General features: G+C 49.9%; 1 protein-coding gene across 1 annotated transcript; it reads left to right on the top strand.

Moving 5' to 3' along the window:
- Positions 1-8,609: 8,609 nt before the first annotated feature.
- Positions 8,610-11,814, top strand: CCR9 (C-C motif chemokine receptor 9). The gene is made up of 2 exons (XM_045863824.2): positions 8,610-8,630; positions 10,190-11,814. Exons 1-2 carry the CDS (start codon positions 8,610-8,612, stop codon positions 11,276-11,278), a joined length of 1,110 nt encoding a protein of 369 aa, XP_045719780.1. The 3' UTR covers positions 11,279-11,814.
- The last annotated feature ends 7,300 nt before the right edge of the window (positions 11,815-19,114 follow it).

Below are 19,114 nucleotides of genomic sequence, written 5' to 3'. Positions count from 1 at the left end.
TACCTGGTGAAGAAATGGCTTGAGTCCCGAGGACGTGGAAGGACAGCATCTTTCCAGCCAGGGGGTTCCTGCACCCATAGCACGTGTCTCAGCCTCCTGAAAGCGCTCCCAGGCCCCCGGGCCAGCCGCCCAGGGGAGAAGCAAGCACTCTGCTCCCCCGGCCCGAGGAACGGCCCAAAACCAGTTCAGGGAGCATTTCTCCTCTCTATTGCGCCTTCTTTTCTCCGTCCAGAATCGCAAATGCAGAGGGAGAAGTGAAAGGCCAGAGCCCTTGGCTGGGGGACCATTTTAGACACAATACTCAACGACTCTGGGCCGAGAGCAGGGAAGTCATGGTTCCCTCAAGGCTCTGATGAATCAACAGGTGGTTTCACTCTTACTGCTCACGGTCGGTAGCTCTCGAACGTGCTGCTCGTCGGCCTTTCCCATGGAGAGAGTAAACGGAACCGCATCTGAGGCATCACTGTGCTCTGCGTGAACGGACAGTGACAGATGGGCCGAGGGTCTGCGGAGGGCCACATTCTGCCGCCCTGGGGAGTCCACGGGGCGACGAATGCCCCGAAGAGAGGAAACCGGTCTCCACAAGCGTGTAGCTGTGATTTTTCCCCCAGAACAAAGATAAAAGAGGGGTCTTCGTCGTAATGACAAGGAACTGACTTGGGTCTTTTTCTCTGTTACAGGCAGCAGAGGGTATGGGCTGCAACTTCTGTTCCAGGGTTATGCCCTTACACGCCCCTCCATCGGCCAGGCGCAGCACCTGACCCTGGGACCCGGGAGGGGTGCAATTATGTCGTGATCGAAGGCCCTACCAGAGCCATGGGCTGCAGACCTTCATCTGTGGACTTCATTAAGAACATAATATTTCATACGTTTGGGCTTTTACGAAAATGTCATTGAAATAGCCATCATTAACCAGATGAAATGTGCTGTCGGTGTCCATGCATCGGACGGATAGTGGTCACGTCAAGATGAAAGCTTACTGTATCTGACCCCAACTTTAAGGTGTCTGTGACCCTCCAACGCTCCCTGGCTTCCTAGACATCACACACATGACTTTCTAAAGCAGCGCCCTTCAGTAGGGTTTTCAGAGATCTGTGCTGCCTGCTGCAGAAGCCACCTATGTCCGTGGGGCCATTGAGCACTTGCAACATGGATGCTGTGACCAAGGAACTAGTTACATTTCAATCAGTTTGGATCTGAAAAGGGCCCTGTGGCCAGGAGCGACTGTGTCTGCATCAGGTGGGAGGGCTCTACGGGTTTGGGCAAAGCTGTCAAGGCCAAAGAGGGTGACATGGTGACGGACAGTGCTGGGGGCGCTGGTCCCCTGCAAGTCCAGCCAGACCTGGGGGAGACCTTAGCAACCTGGCAAAGCTGATCGCTCTCAACAGCCTCTCTTCCTCCCCCCGCCACCCCCCAATTTCCCTGTAAGTAGCTGTGCTGTCTAGGAAAAGACATTGTTCTTAGCCTCTCCCGTCTGTAGATGAGTCTTCAGGAAAGATGGTTTCCCTTAACCCAGTGGTTCTTGGTTTTTCACTTCTGGTTGCAAATCATCAACTCTGCTGATTGCTGGAGCTGCAGCTGGTGACTCCCCATCCCCACCCTCCGGGGCCACCCCACCAGTGACAACACAGGCAGGGGTGGCCTGACTTCCTTTAGTGTTTTTGCCGATGTTGTCTGCACAGAACGCATAGAAGCGTTGCCCCTCATCCCAGGCAGAGAGCAGACCAGCCTTCCTCCCACACACAGCTGGTGGGGCCACCTTCTCCTGGACCCTCTCCTGTTGCGCTCCACGGTGAGTATCACCCTTCTCATCCGCGCATCCCAGGGTCTCCTGTGCCCTCACTGTGCATTGCTTTGATGGCTTCTAAAACCCAGGCTTTTGCTCATTTGTCCAGCGGTCATGAGCACCAGGTGCTTTGCTAGAAGCTTCCAGGGAGGCAAAGGTGAATTAGGTAGTGGCTTGTCCAGGCTTCCTAGGATGAGTAATAAGACACCCTCCCACCCACACATGTGAAGTAAAGGTTCAAGGCAGTCTGTTTTGTGATTTGTTCCTTACAGGAGGGAGAAGCAGGCACTTGGGACAGGTGACAAGAAGGTGGTCAGCACTAGGAGAGTGAAGCCCCCAGGAGGGCCTTGGGTCTGAGAGACTGCCCCATGGACAGGATGCCCAGGGCAGCATTCTCTGTAGCAGTGAGAAATTGGAAGCAAGCAAACTTTGCACCGAGAGGTGACTGGTTAAGTGAACTGTGACATAACCAGACAATGGAATACCCCACGGCTATCCAGTCTGACGAGAGCTCCACGTTAATCCGCAAAAGTGGGCTGGGAAAGAACGTTAACTAGAAAGCTGGATCGATAAAGATTTGTGCAGTCCGATTCCCTTCCCATTAACTGTGTGTGTGTGAGGTTATGTTGCAGAGAAAACATCTAAAAGGATGCATCTCAGAAAGTGACTAATAGCCAACCCAAGAAAGAGTTGTTTGAGCAGTTTTAATTGTTGTCATCGTATTGATTTGCTCTGGGGTTGTTGCTGTTGTTATTTTTGTGCAATATGAAATGTACAAGATCTCCTTTATAATCAGAAAACAGCAAAGCTCCTTTATTTTCAAGGACTCCTCAGTGACTACGGCTTTGTCTTTTCCAACACGCGTACCCTCTGCAGTTTCCCATCAGCCGAGGCTCTGTAGCTGACCAGTGCGACAGGCGAGCTGTCGCCGAGCCCGGAGCTGGACATGGGGGGCGGCCACCAGCCTGCCGGAGCCCGTCTCCTCCTCCCTCTGCTGAACAAGCCCCTGGAGCTTGACATCTCTTTTCTCCATATCTGTCTGTCTGCTCTGAAGCCCCCCAGCAGGACTCCCCACTCACAGGCTACTGCGGGGCAGGGGTGGGCGCCCGACCCAGGCTTGCAGCCTGCTAGACAGCTCAGAGACCCTGCTTTCAGGCTGTGTTAAAAAAAGCAGAGCTACCAAAAAAATGCAAGAGATGATTCAATCTCGGTGTAGCAAAGTGAACAAAAATCAAAGTAACACCCACATTCCTCACTCGCATTAGTATCTGTATCCAGCTCACCGGCTCCAGTGGGCAGGGAGGCTGGGGTTCCATGATGATGTTTTTTTAAAGTAAACTCTACACCCAACAATAGGGCTTGAACTCACAACCTGGAGATCAAGCATCCCAAAGCTCTACTGAGTTAGCCAGCCAGGCGTCCCTCCATGATGATTTTTGTGTCGATTACTTAAGGACAGAGGAGAACAGAAAAATAATGGTTGGATAGTAACGGAGGCCAGCCTAACTTTTCTCAGAGGTACTTTTTTTTTTTTTTTTTTTTTGGTAAATTAACAGCTCTCTCTTCCTTCTACCACCACCAAAGCTCCTATACCTATCTCCTATTTTCTGGCTTTCATGCCTTTGTGGATACGTTTCCCTGCTCTCGAGCAGTGTTCTCTCCCCTCATTGCACTTCCCCATCATCCCCAGCCTTCAAGAGTCAGCAAAAAAATGTCACCTCCTCAGTGAAGCCCTCCTGGGTTTCCCTAGCGCTGGAGTCATGATTTCCTCCTCTTAATTCCCAAAGCGATTGGTAGCATTTAGCATTGTTGGTATTTGCAGCAATGACGTATCCATTGTACTTGAATGTGAGCTTCTTGAGGACATGGATCATGTCTCATACCGTGTTTAAGCCGAGCAGGTGTATCTGGTGTCAAGACACACTGAAGGAGTAGCTGGGGGATGAAGAATGTTCCCTCCTTCTCACACAGCCCTTTGCATTCTGCAAAGAGCATTGCACTTGACCCTTGCCACAAGCCCTTGCAAGCCAAGGAAATCTAGGCTCGCTGAGGGCATGTCGCTTCTTGCTAAGGTCCCACAGGCAGAAAGGGATGGACCCAGGGACAGCTGGGGGTCTGTCGTGCTTCCCCTCACCACATCCGTTATGCTGCGGGACATGGGCAGGCTTTTCAGACTTGAGCAGTTGCAGCCCCATAAAGAGGCCACCCTTCCAAGGGCGAGAAGAGATTGGTGCGGTGCTGAGCCAGGCACTGGAGCACTCCCAGCAGACCCGAGAGGGGCCTGCTTTCCGTATGCTTTGTTATGTGTGGGTGTTTGCCTCCTTCTCAGGGGCGAGAAGAAAATGAAAGCGAGCTTGGAGACTTTGCAATGGGTGCAATAAAATCTCCCAAGAGTATTCTGATGGAGGAGGGGAACTAGATGGAGGGACTTCGGCAGTGTCTTTTGATGGTGGGTCTAGGGAGGAATAGGTTTTGATTTTACTCTTTGACTCTCTCTAAATTTTCCATGAGCCAGACACACATTTATAACAGCAACAAGACAAGCTTCACAAAAAGCTAATGTAGGATCTCAAAGTCGCAAAAAGTAGCCACAGAGAATTTAATTACCAGTCCTGGCTACCTTTCAGGCCACCTGGAGCAGGCTGTGAGTACCTTCTGGGGACGAGCTTTGCAAACAGGTGTATGGTGTAGGGAATGGAAGCACCCTGGGGCTTCTTTAAAAAAAAAAAGGCGACAAGTTAATTTTACGATAGTTCTTAAAATAAAATTTCATGCACAAAGTAAAATATTTAAATGGTTTACAAAACCTAAAGGAAAAAAATGAAAGTCTCACTTTCCACTGGCCATAATTGTTCAGTCTCCTTCCAGAAAATGTTTCAGTACTGATGAGCAGTGAAGTGTGTAACTTTTACATACTTTTTTTTTAAAGATCATGCAACATAGTCTTCTACCTTGCGTTTCTACCTGATGCTCTTGGTGACCTCCTTGTATCAGTGTGAGGTCTAATTTATTCTCTTTATGGACTACTTGTGTGTTATTGAAGGATGTATCAAAATATCACCAATTGCTGGGTATTTAGGTTCTTTCTAGTTTTTTTGTTCTGCAAAATAATACTGCCACATGCATCTCCCAAGGTGTGTCTTTATGTTCTTTTGTGAGAATAACAATAGGGCATGTTTCCAGCAGATCAAGCGCTGAGTCAGAGCTGTTGTGCTTTGTAAATTTTGACAGATAGCTTCATCCTCTGAAAAGTTTGCACAGGGCAAGGGCAAGAGGGCAGGAGGGGTGCAAATATTAACCATCCTGTCTCCAGCACTGGGGAAACCCCAAAGGGCTTCACTGAGGAGGTGACTTTTTTTTTTTTTTTTGCTGACTCTTAAAGGCTGGAGAGTGTGGGGACACGCAATTTCCACTCCCCACTAACTAGCTATAACTAACCATACCAAAGCCATTCTTTCTTCTTTATGTGACTTTTTTCCCTTGGGAGTTTGTTTTCTTCGATATTATCTCTTCATATTCAGGCTTTTTATGCAGGTAGAAAGGAAGCCCCAGGTACTAGAAATATATGAAGTGTTTTCTGGCTAATGTCTCAAAAACCTATCTCCCTGTTCCCCAAGCTGTCATAGAATTACACGAGCTGCTTTGGGAATTTCCACGTTTAACTGGGCATTTTTTTTTTTTTTAAAGATTTTTTTAAAAGATTTTATTTATTTGACAGAGAGAGAGAGATAGCGAGAGCAGGAACACAGCACGGGGAGTGGGAGAGGGAGAAGCAGGCTTCCCGCCGAGCAGGGAGCCCAATGTGGGACTCGATCCCAGCACCCTAGGATCATGACCTGAGCCAAAGGCAGACGCTTAATGACTGAGCCACCCAGGCGCCCTGAAAAAAGAATTTATTTTTTAAGAGCATGTTTCAGAAACAAAATAGAGGACGGTAAAGTCAATGGGATGATATGGAATTTGGCGGCGGGGCGAATCTCTGAGATGAGGCCAACATCCCTGCTCCCAAACATCCACCACTAATTTCAGCATCCATTGGTGAGTTTCCAATCTCAGGATTCCTTCTGTAGCTAGTAGCTGGCACCATAAGAAGAGCTTTCTCGCCTCTTCATTTATTTTCTCATTTATTTGCATCAGTATGAATTCCTGGAGCCTCACGTAATTGGATGTGCTAGAATGATTGCCACCATTACTTAATTTGGTGCCCAAATCACCTCCGATTTGGCTAGTGGGAGCCCCAGCAGGTTGGCACCTATGTCCTTTTGACGAGTCCTCATGGTCCTTCAAACACTTGCTTCCTGATGCAAAAACAAAAAACAAACAAAAAAACAGTCAGTTCCAGGTTCATCTTAGTGTCTCTGCCCCAGCTCCGGAGTCAGACATTTCTCTAGAGTCCTGCTTCCTTTTGGTAGAGGAAGGTATTTAGAAACTAAGATCTGGGCACTGGATGCTTATTCTGTTGTGTCATTTCTTCTGGGTCCTTTCAGGAGACAATACATGTACATATACACACAAATCATCTGTCTGTCTATCTATCTATCTATCTATCTATCTATCTATCTATCTATCTATCTATCTAAGCTTTAAAAACATGAGTCCAGGGGCACCTGGGTGGCTCAGTTGTTAAGCATCTGCCTTTGGCTCAGGTCATGATCCCAGGGTCCTGGGATCGAGCCCTGTATCGGGCTCCCTGCTCTGCAGGAAGCCTGCTTCCCCCTCTCCCACTCCCCTTGCTTGTGTTCCTGCTCTTGCTATCTCTCTCTCTGTCAAATAAATAAAATCTTTAAAAAAAAAAACAAAACATGAGTCCAGGGGCGCCTGGGTGGCTCAGTCGTTAAGTGTCTGCCTTCCGGCTCAGGTCATGATCCTGGGGTCCTGGGATGGAGCCCCGCATTGGGTTCCCCGCTCGGCGGGGAGCCTGCGTCTCCCTCTCCCTCTGCCCCTCCCCTCTGCTCATGCTCTCTCTCTCTCTCACGCTCTTTCTCTCAAAATAAATTTAAAAAATCTTCAAAAAATAAAAAAATAAAAACACGAGTTCATCTTGAGCCCTCAATTCCAATAACCAGCACAAGGCACTCCCAAGGCATTTTTGAGAAGTTGCTGGCAAGAAGGTCGCAAGGAACAAGTTCTGGCCACCTTTTTCCTCGCCTGCTGGAGGCCAGAGAGGACTCTGAGGAAGGAAGAAAACCAGAAAGTTTTCACGAGATTTCACTGTTTTTCCTTTCTTCAGTTGAACCACTTTATTGGGGTCCAACTACAAAGAAACTGCACATATTTAAAGTGCAGAATGTCAGTTCTGACATACGTATATGCCCATGAAACCTTCATAGGATCAGTGGAGCCAGCATATTCTTCACCCCCACCCCCCAGGCTTCCTGGTGTGCCTCTGCCCCTCCCTCTCCCCCCTCCCCCTCAGCACACCCTCCCCTGCCTCTTTCCCTCTCTTACCAGGAAATCACCGGTCTGCGTTCTCTCACAATAGATTAGTTTGCATTTTCTAGAATTTTTATGTAAGTAGAATCACACAGTATGTGCTGCTTTGGTCTGGCTTCTTTACTTAGCATAATTATTTTGAGAGTCATCCGCGTGGCTCTGTGCGTATCTGTTGCTCATTCTGATTCCATTGTGTGGCCACGCCACGGTTCGCTTATCCCTTCCCGAGACTTGACAGACATTTGGGTTGTTTCCAGTAACTCCTACTATAAATAAAGCTGCTGTGAACATTCGTATATCAGTCTTTGTATGGACACATGCTTGTGTTTTTGTTAGGTAAGTACATGGGAGCAGGATGGTTAGATCACAGGCTGAGTGTATGTTTAACTTTTTCAGAGCCCGACAAACCGTTTTCCAAAGTAGTTGTACCACACATCAGGTACTGAAAACCACCGTACTTTCAGAAAAGGAGGTTGAGTCACGATGCTGTATTATGGAAAGGAAACCAAAAGGTTAAGGTTGGATCTATGTAGGGGAATTGTTTTCTTCTAGAAATTTAGGGCGTGGTGCTGAACATGGTTCTTTGGAATATGCTGGCTAAAAGTATAAAAAAAAAATGGCCAGCTCAGGCAGAGACCCTTCCTTGAAGAGAGGCAAGCCGTTTTTCTCTGAGTCATGTCGGGGTGGGTTTACAGAGATTCAAAGCACATACGAACAATAGCCAAGATTTATTTAAGTCAGGTTGGAGGCTCTTTGTGTTAGGGAACTAACGTCATCTTCTTTGCTTAACAAATCCTGGGACCTCCTTTTCCTGCTGGAGTCAGGGGACAGAGAAAATAGGGCCCAGTTTCCTATCCTGGGCTTGTAAATGGAGCATGTAGGTAGGCGCTGGGGCTCTGAACCCCTCTGGGAGAGGGACCCAGCCCTTGTCCCCCCATGTCCTTGCCACCTGGTTACCCTGCGGAGTCTGGGCCCAGAGGGTTCTCAAGTCAACCTCTGTCCTATGATCTTCAGGAGCCCCCTGGTTGATAATGAAAGGTGGGGGCATTTAGCAAAACAGCTCTGATTGAGAAGTTGAGTCAAGAGAGAACGAGCTAATGTAAAAAGTACGTGCTGGGAAAACATTAAGGTCCCGAAGGGCTCTCAGAGGAGAGGTTTCTCTCATTCCTCTGTTAATGACCAAGATCATTTTGAAATCTAGAATATTCAGCTTGACATCAGTGTCCTGTGGACTCTAACTTTTGCTTGGGATTCTTTCTTTTCATAAGAACAAATGAATTTAACATTCAATTTCCACCTTTAGGTGTTTATTACTGTTCTTTTGTAAGACAGACCTCCTTTTGATTTTTGTCCTCTCTTTCTAGAAGCGAGCTTGCATCTCTGATCCATCATGATGGCCACAGAATTCACAGTGAGTCTAGCCATGCTCCTCAGTCTCCTCCAAACGCACCGTCGTCTTGCCTGTTTTGGGGAGTGTGGGAAGGAACCCGCGGTGGGGAGGGATTTCTCTGTGCCGTCTCCCTGGGGCAAGATCTCGGCTGAGCTGTGCCCCAGAGGGGCCACTGGCCCTGGCACAGAGGTCTTTGCAAACACACAAAGCCAGAAGAACTTTGGGGTATGTGGTGAAGTGAGAGGAAAATGCTATTTGAGGTTTTATTAACAGGTAAGCGTGTTTATGATTTTTAACTAGATGAGCTTGGTTCTGTGTGTCTGTTCTTTTTTTTTTTTTAAGATTTTATTTATTTATTTGACAGAAGAGACACAGCTAGAGAGGGAACACAAGCAGGGGGAGTGGGAGAGGGAGAAGCAGGCTTCCCACGGAGCAGGGAGCCCGACACAGGGCTCGATCCCAGGACCCTGGGATCATGACCCGAGCTGAAGGCAGACGCTTAACGACTGAGCCACCCAGGTGCCCCCTTTGTGTCTGTTCTGAAATCAAGACAAACAAGGGTGAGGGACAATCCATAATGTGGTTTTAAAAAAAAACAAACCCTGGTGAGCCCATTGGTTGGGCTTCTTGCATAACAGGACAGAGCCTTTAGAGAAACCACAGAATGGTCTATGGGTGTTCAACTTATACAGCTGCACAGGGCCCGTACCTAAAAGTGCCACCTGCTTGATTTAATGCTCTGCTGTCTTGAAATTCTTAACAAATTTTGAACAAGGGATCCTGAAAATTATGTCGCCTGTCCCAGTGTTTGTGTATGTGCATGCACGGGAGAGGGCATGAATGTGTGTGTGTGTGTGTGTGTGTGTGTTGGTGTTTCATGAGCAGAGGATCCATGGCTTTCAGAAGACTCAGAGGAATCTGGACCCGGAAAAGTTAAGGAGCCTCTAAAGAACCTTTTGGGAGTATGGAATAGAGAGGAGAAATCAGAATCATTCAGAGTTTGATAAAAGTTTTGTGCCCATCATTGGTCCCAAAGGGGTCATACCCTGTCTGAGCACTTGTCACATGTCCTGTCACTGTTGGTTTGCCTGTGTGTGCCCTCCACTAGGAGATGGGTTCCACAAGAGCGGGGAACCCTGTCTGACTTAGCCGCTACTGCATTTTTAGCATGCATACAGTACCTGACGTAGCCTCGGTGTGCGATAAACATTCGTTGAACATATAAATCTGCCAGGTGATCCAAGCAGACGCTCTCAGAAATGCCTACTTTCGGGGCACCTGGGTGGCTCAGTTGGTTGGGCGACTGCCTTCGGCTCAGGTCGTGAGCAGTCCCCTGCTCGGCTGGGGGGTCTGCTTCTCCCTCTGACCCTTTCCCCTCTTGCTCTGTCTCACTCTCTCTCTCAAATAAATAAATAAAATCTTAAAAAAAAAAAAAAGACATGCCTACTTTCCATGCATACATGTCTCTGTCTTGTCATAGACTTTTGGGATGGGGAGGGTCATGTGGTCCACACCTCTGCCATCCTGCAGTCCTCCAAAGGATTGTCCTTGACCTAACGGTGTCTGGTATCTCCTTGCAGAACCCCATCTCTAACATATCCGATGACTACAGCTACCACTCCACGTCTTCCATGGATGACTACGTGAACTACAACTTTCCAGATTTATTCTGTAAGAAAAACAATGTCAGGCAGTTTGCGAGCCACTTCCTCCCACCCTTGTACTGGCTCGTGTTCATCGTGGGCGCTGTGGGCAACAGTCTGGTCATCCTTGTCTACTGGTACTGCACACGAGTCAAGACCATGACCGACATGTTCCTCTTGAATTTGGCAATTGCCGACCTTCTCTTTCTCATTACCCTCCCCTTCTGGGCCATTGCCGCCGCTGACCAGTGGAGATTCCATCCCTTCTTGTGCAGCATGGTCAACAGCATGTACAAGATGAACTTCTACAGCTGCGTGCTGCTGATCATGTGCATCAGCGTGGACCGGTACATCGCCATCGCTCAGGCCATGAAAGCGCAGACCTGGAGGCAGAAAAGACTCCTGTACAGCAAAATGATCTGCTTCACTGTCTGGGTGTTGGCGGCCGCACTCTGCATCCCAGAAATCATGTACAGTCAACTCAAAGAGCAATCTGACATCACCATCTGCACCATGGTTTACCCTAGTGAGCAGAGTGCCACAGTGAAGTCGACTGTCTTGACCCTGAAGATCGTCCTGGGCTTCTTCCTCCCTTTCGTGGTCATGGCGTGCTGCTACACCATCATCATTCACACTCTGTTACAAGCCAGGAAGTCATCCAAGCACAAGGCCCTGAAGGTGACCATCACTGTCCTTACGGTCTTTGTCCTATCTCAGTTCCCCTACAACTGCATTTTGTTGGTGCAGACCATCGATGCCTACACCGTGTTCATTTCCAACTGTGCCATTTCCACCAACATTGACATCTGCTTCCAGGTCACCCAAACCATCGCCTTCTTCCATAGTTGCCTGAACCCCATCCTCTATGTCTTTGTGGGTGAGAGATTCCGCCGGGATCTTATGAAGACCCTGAAGAGTTTGGGCTGCATCAGCCAGGCGCAGTGGGTCTCGTTCATGAGGAGAGAGGGAAGCGTGAAGCTGTCATCCATGCTGTTGGAGACAACCTCGGGGGCTCTCTCCTACTGAGGGGGTCTCTGCTCCAACATGGATGGCCCTCTTCGGAAGTCATGAGAAATCCAGGTACGGCTGCCCCACGGATGCAACTGGAGGGAAACCAATGATGAAGAAGAAAAAGGAAGTGTGGAAAAAGAAAAACCCAGAAAAAGATGAATTTGGGCAATTACTTAATTTAGACTTTCCAAGCCAGAGTTTTCCAAATTGACTGGCTGTCCCATGAGACTGTCACTGTCATTGGCAGCAATGGCCGCAATTTTCAAAGGAGGACCAACAGACGATCTTGCAGACCACCCTGGCTTTTTGCCACTTGCCCAAGCATTAATGCAGCTGACCTCTGGAGTTCTTCTGTGACTCCATAGCTGAATGCAGGGTTGACCTGCCCAAGGACTCTGCTTGTCCACTCGTGTCACAGGGGTTGGCCAGACTGTGCAGGGACCCTGAGAGCCCGAGTTGGCAGAACTGGCCCTAGCTCTGTCATGGGCTCACTCTGCCGAGTGGCTTTTGGGATGGTCCTCTTTGCTCCCTATAAAGCGGGTTGGTTTTATTGAGCCTCTTGTTTCTGAGCTTGCTGGAAAGATATCTGCCTCCACGCTGCTTCTCCTTTTCTTACTATATAGTGCTGACGTGTTCAAAGGCTTCCAATTGAGAGATGAGGCTGAAAAAAAAGTAATACAATTCACTTTTGCTTTGTGTCTTTTAACTATCTGGCTCTCACGTGTGAAAACATTTTATATATTGGAAAAAGTGCTTTTTGATGACTGTGTAAAATACCCATTACTTGTCACTTTCTTCATCATTTCTGTATTTTAGAAGTGTCCCATTAAAGGTCCAATAGCCCTATTAGAGTGTGAAGAATAAGGCCAAGATAAGGAAATAAAATCTCCAAAATACCTTAAAACCATCTTGACTGCCCATTTGTTTGTTTATTTTTTGAGATTTTATTTAAATTCAAGTTAGTTAGGGGCGCCTGGATGGCTCAGTCATTTAAGCATCCGAGTCTTGATTTCAGCTCAGGTCATGATCTCAGGGTTGTGAGATCGAGCCCTGCATGGGGCTCCCTCCTCAGTGCGGAGTCCGCTTAAGATTCTCTTGCTCCCTCTCCCTCTGCTCCCCTCTCTCAAATAAATAAATAAATATTAACAAAAATAAAAAAAATAATTCAAGTTAGTTAACATATAGTGTATTACTAGTTTCAGAGCTAGAATCCAGTGATTCATCACTTGCCTACAATACCCAGTGCTCATCACAAGTGCCCTCCTTAATGCCCATTCCCCACTTACTCCCCCCACCACCTCCCTTTGGGTGCCCAGTTTTTATCTCTCCTCTGGTCAAGCTTATTTCCCAGGTTTGTCCCAATGAGTCCAGTGGAATTTCCAAGGGGGGCTATTCGAGTGGCACACAGACCACCCGGCTTTGCCACTTGCTCTCGAGGAGGCATCTGATTCTTTCCGAGAGCTGTGAATCACCACTGGGGTTTCAGTCCCAACAGCATGGCTTCCAAAGGGGGCACAGAAGCCCCGGACTCTGCCACATCCTCCTCCTCCTCCCTGTCCACTTCTAAAGTACATGTTCGTGAGCAATAAAGGGAGCGCAAAATGGGCAGTAATATGAAGGCTTTGCTAACCCATCCCGTGTGCAGGCGGCTGGGGGTAAATAAGCATCAATCGGTCTGGGACCAGCAAAGCGACATGGGCCCCAGTATAACAAGCGCTGCTTACAGTCGGGGGGGGGTGACGTCCCCGAGGCCAGTGTATGGACAGAGCCATCGCTCAGCTACCGTTTCCAGGAGACCCCAGGTGGCTTTTAAGGAACTCGGGAGAATAAGCAACAAGCACGGTTGCAGTGAGGTGGAAAGAACACTACTGAGTTTGGCTTTTCCATTCAGTGCTCTTCTGATACTGTGCTTCTGAGACCATGTGTCACAGGGACCCCGGTGGAGCTGAGGACGTGGGGAGGGGTGGAGGGGAAGGGGGTGAGCCCTGATTGTGCTTGCTGGGTCTACACTTGGCGTAGAGTTACTTAAGACACACCAGAATGGAGATTTTATAGGAGTTGAGAGGTCATGTACTTTTCACCAACGCACGTTAGTTGGAAAAAAAATGCTAGGGACTCCACCTTTCTCCCCTCTGATTTTTACGAAAGGGGGTGTGCGATGCCCTGAGAATGACAAACCCGGGTCGCATCTGACAATGGTCATGCCTAGTTCCAAGGGCTTCCTTTAGGACATGACTGTCCCTACTGTCCCAGACCTACATGGGACACAGCTCCAACATGGGATTAGACAGGCTGCCATTGGACCACATGGTAAAGATTTTAAGTATGTTTTATGGCAAATTGTCTTAGTTTTTAAATGATTGCATAAATAGGACCATTTTACATTCAGACGAATCTAGGTTTTGGTAGCAGATTTATCCAAAGATAAAAACGCTGGAAGAGCCAACACAGGGAAACCCATGAGGAACTGTGACTCACTCGACATTTCTAGAAAATACGCCGTGTGAGTACTTTTTGAAATAAAGTTAAAAAAGGGTTATCATATCAAATTATGGTTGACGAGAACTCCATAAATGAGAAAAATCAAGAAACTGAATTTGAAAGATGGTGTGTTTTCATGATCAAAAAAGAAATCGTCTTGTTTTTTTTTTACCAAATTTTTTTTTTTTTTTAAACTAAGTTTAAGTCCACACATCACAACATGGACATTCCAGTGGGGTTGTTGTTTTGAAGTAGTGAATGGCTGGAGATTCGTTCTTCTGGGGCTGTGGAACATTCATTCGCTTGGCAAACATTTCTGTATGTACTATGAGCCAGACCCTCTCTCCTCACCAAGGCTATAACAGGTTCACAGTAGCCCTTTCCCTCAAGATGCTAACCTTTTGGCAATATAGAAAAGCCAAGCGCCATGTGGACTCAGATATGAAGGACAGTACGCAAGGCTCTGTCAGGTGACAGCCCTTGGCTGAGGCGCGTGAGGAGGCCTCGTATGGCTTACAGACTGGTTTGTAGATAGTACCGAGGACAAGCTCCCTGTGGCAGCCTCTCTGGGTGAGCCGCTGAAGAAGCGTCTTTGCGTGTGTTCCAGATCTGCTGTATGGGCCAAACACCCTCACCGCACACATCATGCCTTGCGCGAGGTAGATACACTGCGTGGAACTAACAACCTTGTTAAAATTTACAACTGGCCATTTCTCAAATGTGTGGTTCGTATATCAGAAGGCGGCTGCTGGAGAACTTTGGAAAAAATAGAGACTGGCAACCTTGAGCAACGTCACGTTATGTCCTTAGGGTAGTAGTTCTGCCCTGTTCAGGGCAGGCTGCGAGGAACCGGTGGTCAAGGGAGGGCTGGCTAGAGCGGGACTGGACACAGTGCCTTCCCATGGCCTGGCGAGGGCTCGGGTCGCTCCCTGTTGGCTCCCATGAGAGAGGCGTGTGCTCAGAATACCTTCCCTTGGGCCATAGCCGTTGTTACAAGTGGTTCTGCGCAAGGAAGCGACCAGTCCCAGTGAGCGCCTTCCATTGCTCTGGTGGCCCTTCGCTGGAGGCCGTCACCGCTGTGGTGCGGTGGTGATGGGTAGTGCGTCCACGATGGGCTGCAAGGCCCCGTGAAAGCTGTCATGAAGCATGAAACCTTTGGACACCGACTTCCTGCCACGATAAATGAAAAGCTGTCACCCGAGTCCAGACGGCTCTTCGGTGTTTTGAATGGTGGCTTGGTGTCCCAATTCTGATTTGGCCTCATAAGTTGAAGCTTCCCATGGGGTCCAGGTCAAGGGATGAGCAAAGCATCCCCATCCTCCCCCTACACCCCGGCTCGGGTGCGCGAGGACCTTTGTCCCACGCTGGACTGACCTCTTCCTTCTCCTACACTCTGGTCAAGGGGGTCTACATGACTTTGAAGCAAGGGAGATAATATGGCCTCCAGCACCCTTGCCTTACACATTTTAGATGCTCAAAAGGAATCTTCCTCTTCATTCGACAGGTCGTTTACTGCACACGATCGGTGAATACCGGGCTGTAGAGTGTGGTCATTGTCACATCCAAGATGCCCACGGTGCTTCGGCAGGGCAGTCTCTTTCTCCCCCACCCCATCCGCCCCTCCTGTTGCACTTCAGGTCTGTGCCTGCATCCTCCTGGGAGTGGGAGTGCCTCTCATCATTTCTGTTTTATTGGTTCAGATGCCCCCCCAGAGCTAATGTCCCATTCCATGTCTTTCTTTGGCTTTTTCTATTATAAAAACCTACAAAAGACACGCAAATGTGTCTCTCCATTTGACTCTTTATGAGTTCCCTCCACCTTTGATGCACTTGTCACACTCAGTCCTGGGACCGCAGGCTAAGTGAGAAATCTCTGTGGGCAAATGGAGGTGCACCAGCTGGATTTCCCCTCAAGGACGAGCTCGCGGGGAATGTGGTCAGCACGTAATCTCCAGCTGCCAGTTCCTCCAGGGCCTGAGAGGCGGGGGACGGAGGCCGTCTGGGAGGCGGCATCTGCTCCGGGACTCCCTGCCAGGCTGGCGCAGCTTCGTCAGGCTTGCTTCGCTGTTGAGTCTCCTTCTGCTCAATCCTGCTTCCTCCCACTTCCCTTCGTGGGGGTTGATCCCTGATAAACATCCTGCACCCCGAACTCCAGCTCAGTATCTGCTTCTGGAGAAGTCACTCCACAACAACCTTTCCACCAGCGGCTGCCAATTCCGAGAGCCCGTTTCAGGCCAGATGGGTGCAGGGCACCGGGTGTCCATGAGCTACGTAGCGTGGTGAGCATCTGTCCCAGAACACGTCTCAGAAGGCTGGGGGCAAAGGTCGTGTCTGATCTTAATGCAGCGGTCGGAGATCTTGGGCACCAACCCAGGGGCAGAAACAGCCTCCCTGCCAGGACCCACCCAAGATCACGGGGTTTGTGAGGCAAGTTCACGGACAGGGTATGCCAGGCCCTCCTCACGCCGTGGCTTCTGCCCGTGATGCCATCCCACCTTGCCTGCCATGGGCAGACAAACCAGCCATTGCTTTGGAGGGCTGACCAACAATTGGCCAAATGCCAGGCTGAGTACCAGGGGATGCAAGGACAGATGGACAGACACCGCAGCATGCAAGCTCTAAATGATGCCGTGTGACAGTTGTTGGGGCCCTGCTGATGCCTCCTTCAGAAGTGGGCTGGGAGGCTGAACCAGCAAAGGACAATGTCATCATCCTCACAGAATTGAGAAGGTTCCTACCTGCTCCCTCTCCTGGGGCTCCTCCCTGAACACGTACAGCTGTGGGGCCTCGAACTCTGCAGGTGTGCGTGCATGTGTGTGCAGGTGCAAGAGCAGAGCATGCCCCCCCCACCGGGCCGACTCCTGGGCCACAGCACCCCTGGGCTCCCTCCCCACCCCCGCCCCTGCCTCCGTCTTTCCTGGCTACTCCCTCACAGACCTGCCCATCCGCCCCCTGCATACCGCTGAGTGGCGCCATTGAGACCCCAGGGGACAGAAGAATCACCCAGGCAAGCCCTGCTCCAACTCCTGACCCAGAAAATCAGGACATGTAATAAAATCGTTACTACAGTCTTAAGCCTCTGAGTTTTGGGGGAATTGATTTTGTAATATATATATTTTTTGACATAGCGTTCTTTTGGTTCATTCACAATTACACCAACGAAATGATTTGACAAACTCGCTGGTGCTCCATTCAGCTGTGTCCTCGTCACTGTCGCCACAGAACTCGGTGGCGTAAAGCAGTAGCCACTTTCTCGTGCTTACCGTTTTGTGGGGCATGGGTTTGGAGACGGCTGGGCATCTGTGGCTCGGGGTCGGTCCCTTGGCTGTGGTGAGACACCCACCGGGCGGGATTGCGGTCCCCCCCGAAAGCTTGACGGGGAGGTCAGGCCGTGGGCTGGCGGCCATCAGGGCACCAACGTGTGGCCTCTTCAGCCTGGGGGGGCTCATGGCACTTGGTTGCCCCCTGAGCAAGGGTCCCAGAGAACCAGGGGGAAGTTGCAGGTCTTTTTCGGACCTGGCACTGGAAATCACAAAGCATCCCTCTGGCTGTTCTCCCCCGGTCTGAACGGTGCCGGGCTGGCCCAGAATCCTGGGGAGCAGCTACCCACCTCTTATGGGAAGGGTGTCATGTAACTTTGGGGTCATGTGTTAAAACTGTCGCAAGCTGCTGTTCTTTACGTTAACTTGCCTTTCAACGACCCCGATCACTCCATCCCCCAACTGCCCTGAGGACTAGTACCCAGGGAGAAAAGAGCCGAAGAGGGGAAAAGCTGTAGGTAGATGACTTTCTTAATAATCACTGCACTCACGTTTTTGAGTGATTCTTTACGGGAACCACTATACGAGGCCCTTATTTTGTAACTAATCTCTACACCCGGCATGGGGCTCGAACTCACAACCCGGACATCGAGCGTCATCTCGGGCTCCCCTGACGGAGCCAGCCAGGCGCCCCAGCAAGGCCCTTTTGTGATCTTATGCGGTCTCCACAGCATCCTTAGGAAGTAGTTACTGTTATGTCTCCCACTTAACAGGTGGAGAAACTGAGGCACAGAGTGACTCTGTCCCTTGCCTCAAGCCATAGCTAGGAGGTAGTGGCAGCCGGAATGCATTCGTGGTTTCCTGATACTAGAATCCGACCTCGTAGATGCTCTGCTATACTTTCTCCCCCATTGGAGGGCAGGCACTTTCGTTCCAGCGGTCAGTTCACACCTTGGAATCCAGGCGTGGCTCTCTTCCCGCAGAGGCCCTGAGTCAGGAGGGCGGGGTGGCCGTGGCCGGGCTGGCCCCCACGCAGGGGAGCAGGAATCCTGCCCAGGCTTCAGCTTCCGCCTGGGCCCTCCCCTCCTGGCTTCATGTGGTCACGCTTACTGTAGAGTAGCTGACCCTTCAGGTGAATGTAGAGAGAGATAAACAACACTGTGATGACTTGAGCTCATAGGAACTGGGCATTTGGTTATTTATTGGGAAATTGAGACAGCCATGAGCTGATGTGAATTTGTTTTCAAATTTTAAAGATATTATTTATTTATTTGTCAGCGAGCACAAGCAGGGGGAGTGGCGGGCAGAGGGAGAGGGAGAAGCAGACTCTCCGCTGAGCAGTGAGCCCGATGCGGGGCTCGATCCCAGGACCCTGGGATCATGATCTGAGCCGAATGAAGGCAGATGCTTAACCGACTGACCCACTCAGGTGCCTCTGTTTTCGTATTTTAAAAGTTAAACTGGTGTGTAATAAAAATAATTCTATGGTATAAAAGGATATACCCTGGCACCACCTCCAAAGCCCGGACAGACGCCCCAGCCCCATTTCCAGGGGCGGCCACTGTGAAGTTTCCAGCGCCCTCATCCAGAAACATGTACAACAGTGTCCCCATCTTCTGGTGGGCGGGTGTGCGCTCCTTCCTGCCACCCCCGTGACACCATCTTCCTTGCTCTTGCTGTCACAGACCATGCGTCCACGGAGAGTCTCGAGTGTGGCGTGGTGTACGTGGATGGGCGTGTCTGGAGGAGAAGGCAAGTGTTTTCCCGAGGGAGGTGGGACCAGGGCGGAAGGGAAGGTACAAGAAGGACAGATCGCCAGGCTCTGAGGCGGCCTCTGCCCTCTGTGGTCCCCGCACCGCTCACCGAGCCGTCGAGCGCGGTCTCTCTTCCCATGGCTGGTCTCAATACTTGCTCTGGCCAACAGCCTACGGTCCAAGTGACAGTTCTGAGAGAGCACGAAGCTGTGCATGTGCATTTGCTCTTCTGGAAACCCGCCCAGCACTCACCTGAACCAGCCTGGGCCATCCTGCCGGCGGGGGCGGGGGGGGGGCAGTGTGTGGACACCATGAGGAGCAGGTTGTGAAGGTCAAGAGGTTTTGTCTTGTTTTTAA

The sequence above is a fragment of the Mirounga angustirostris genome, unplaced genomic scaffold, assembly GCF_029215605.1.
Source record: "Mirounga angustirostris isolate CCGP_5_RB_7025 unplaced genomic scaffold, mMirAng1.0.hap1 SCAF_1, whole genome shotgun sequence".
NCBI classification, from domain to species: Eukaryota; Metazoa; Chordata; class Mammalia; order Carnivora; family Phocidae; genus Mirounga; species Mirounga angustirostris.
The sequence above is the reverse complement of the archived record's forward strand: the minus strand, read 5'-3'. Positions and strand labels throughout refer to the sequence as shown.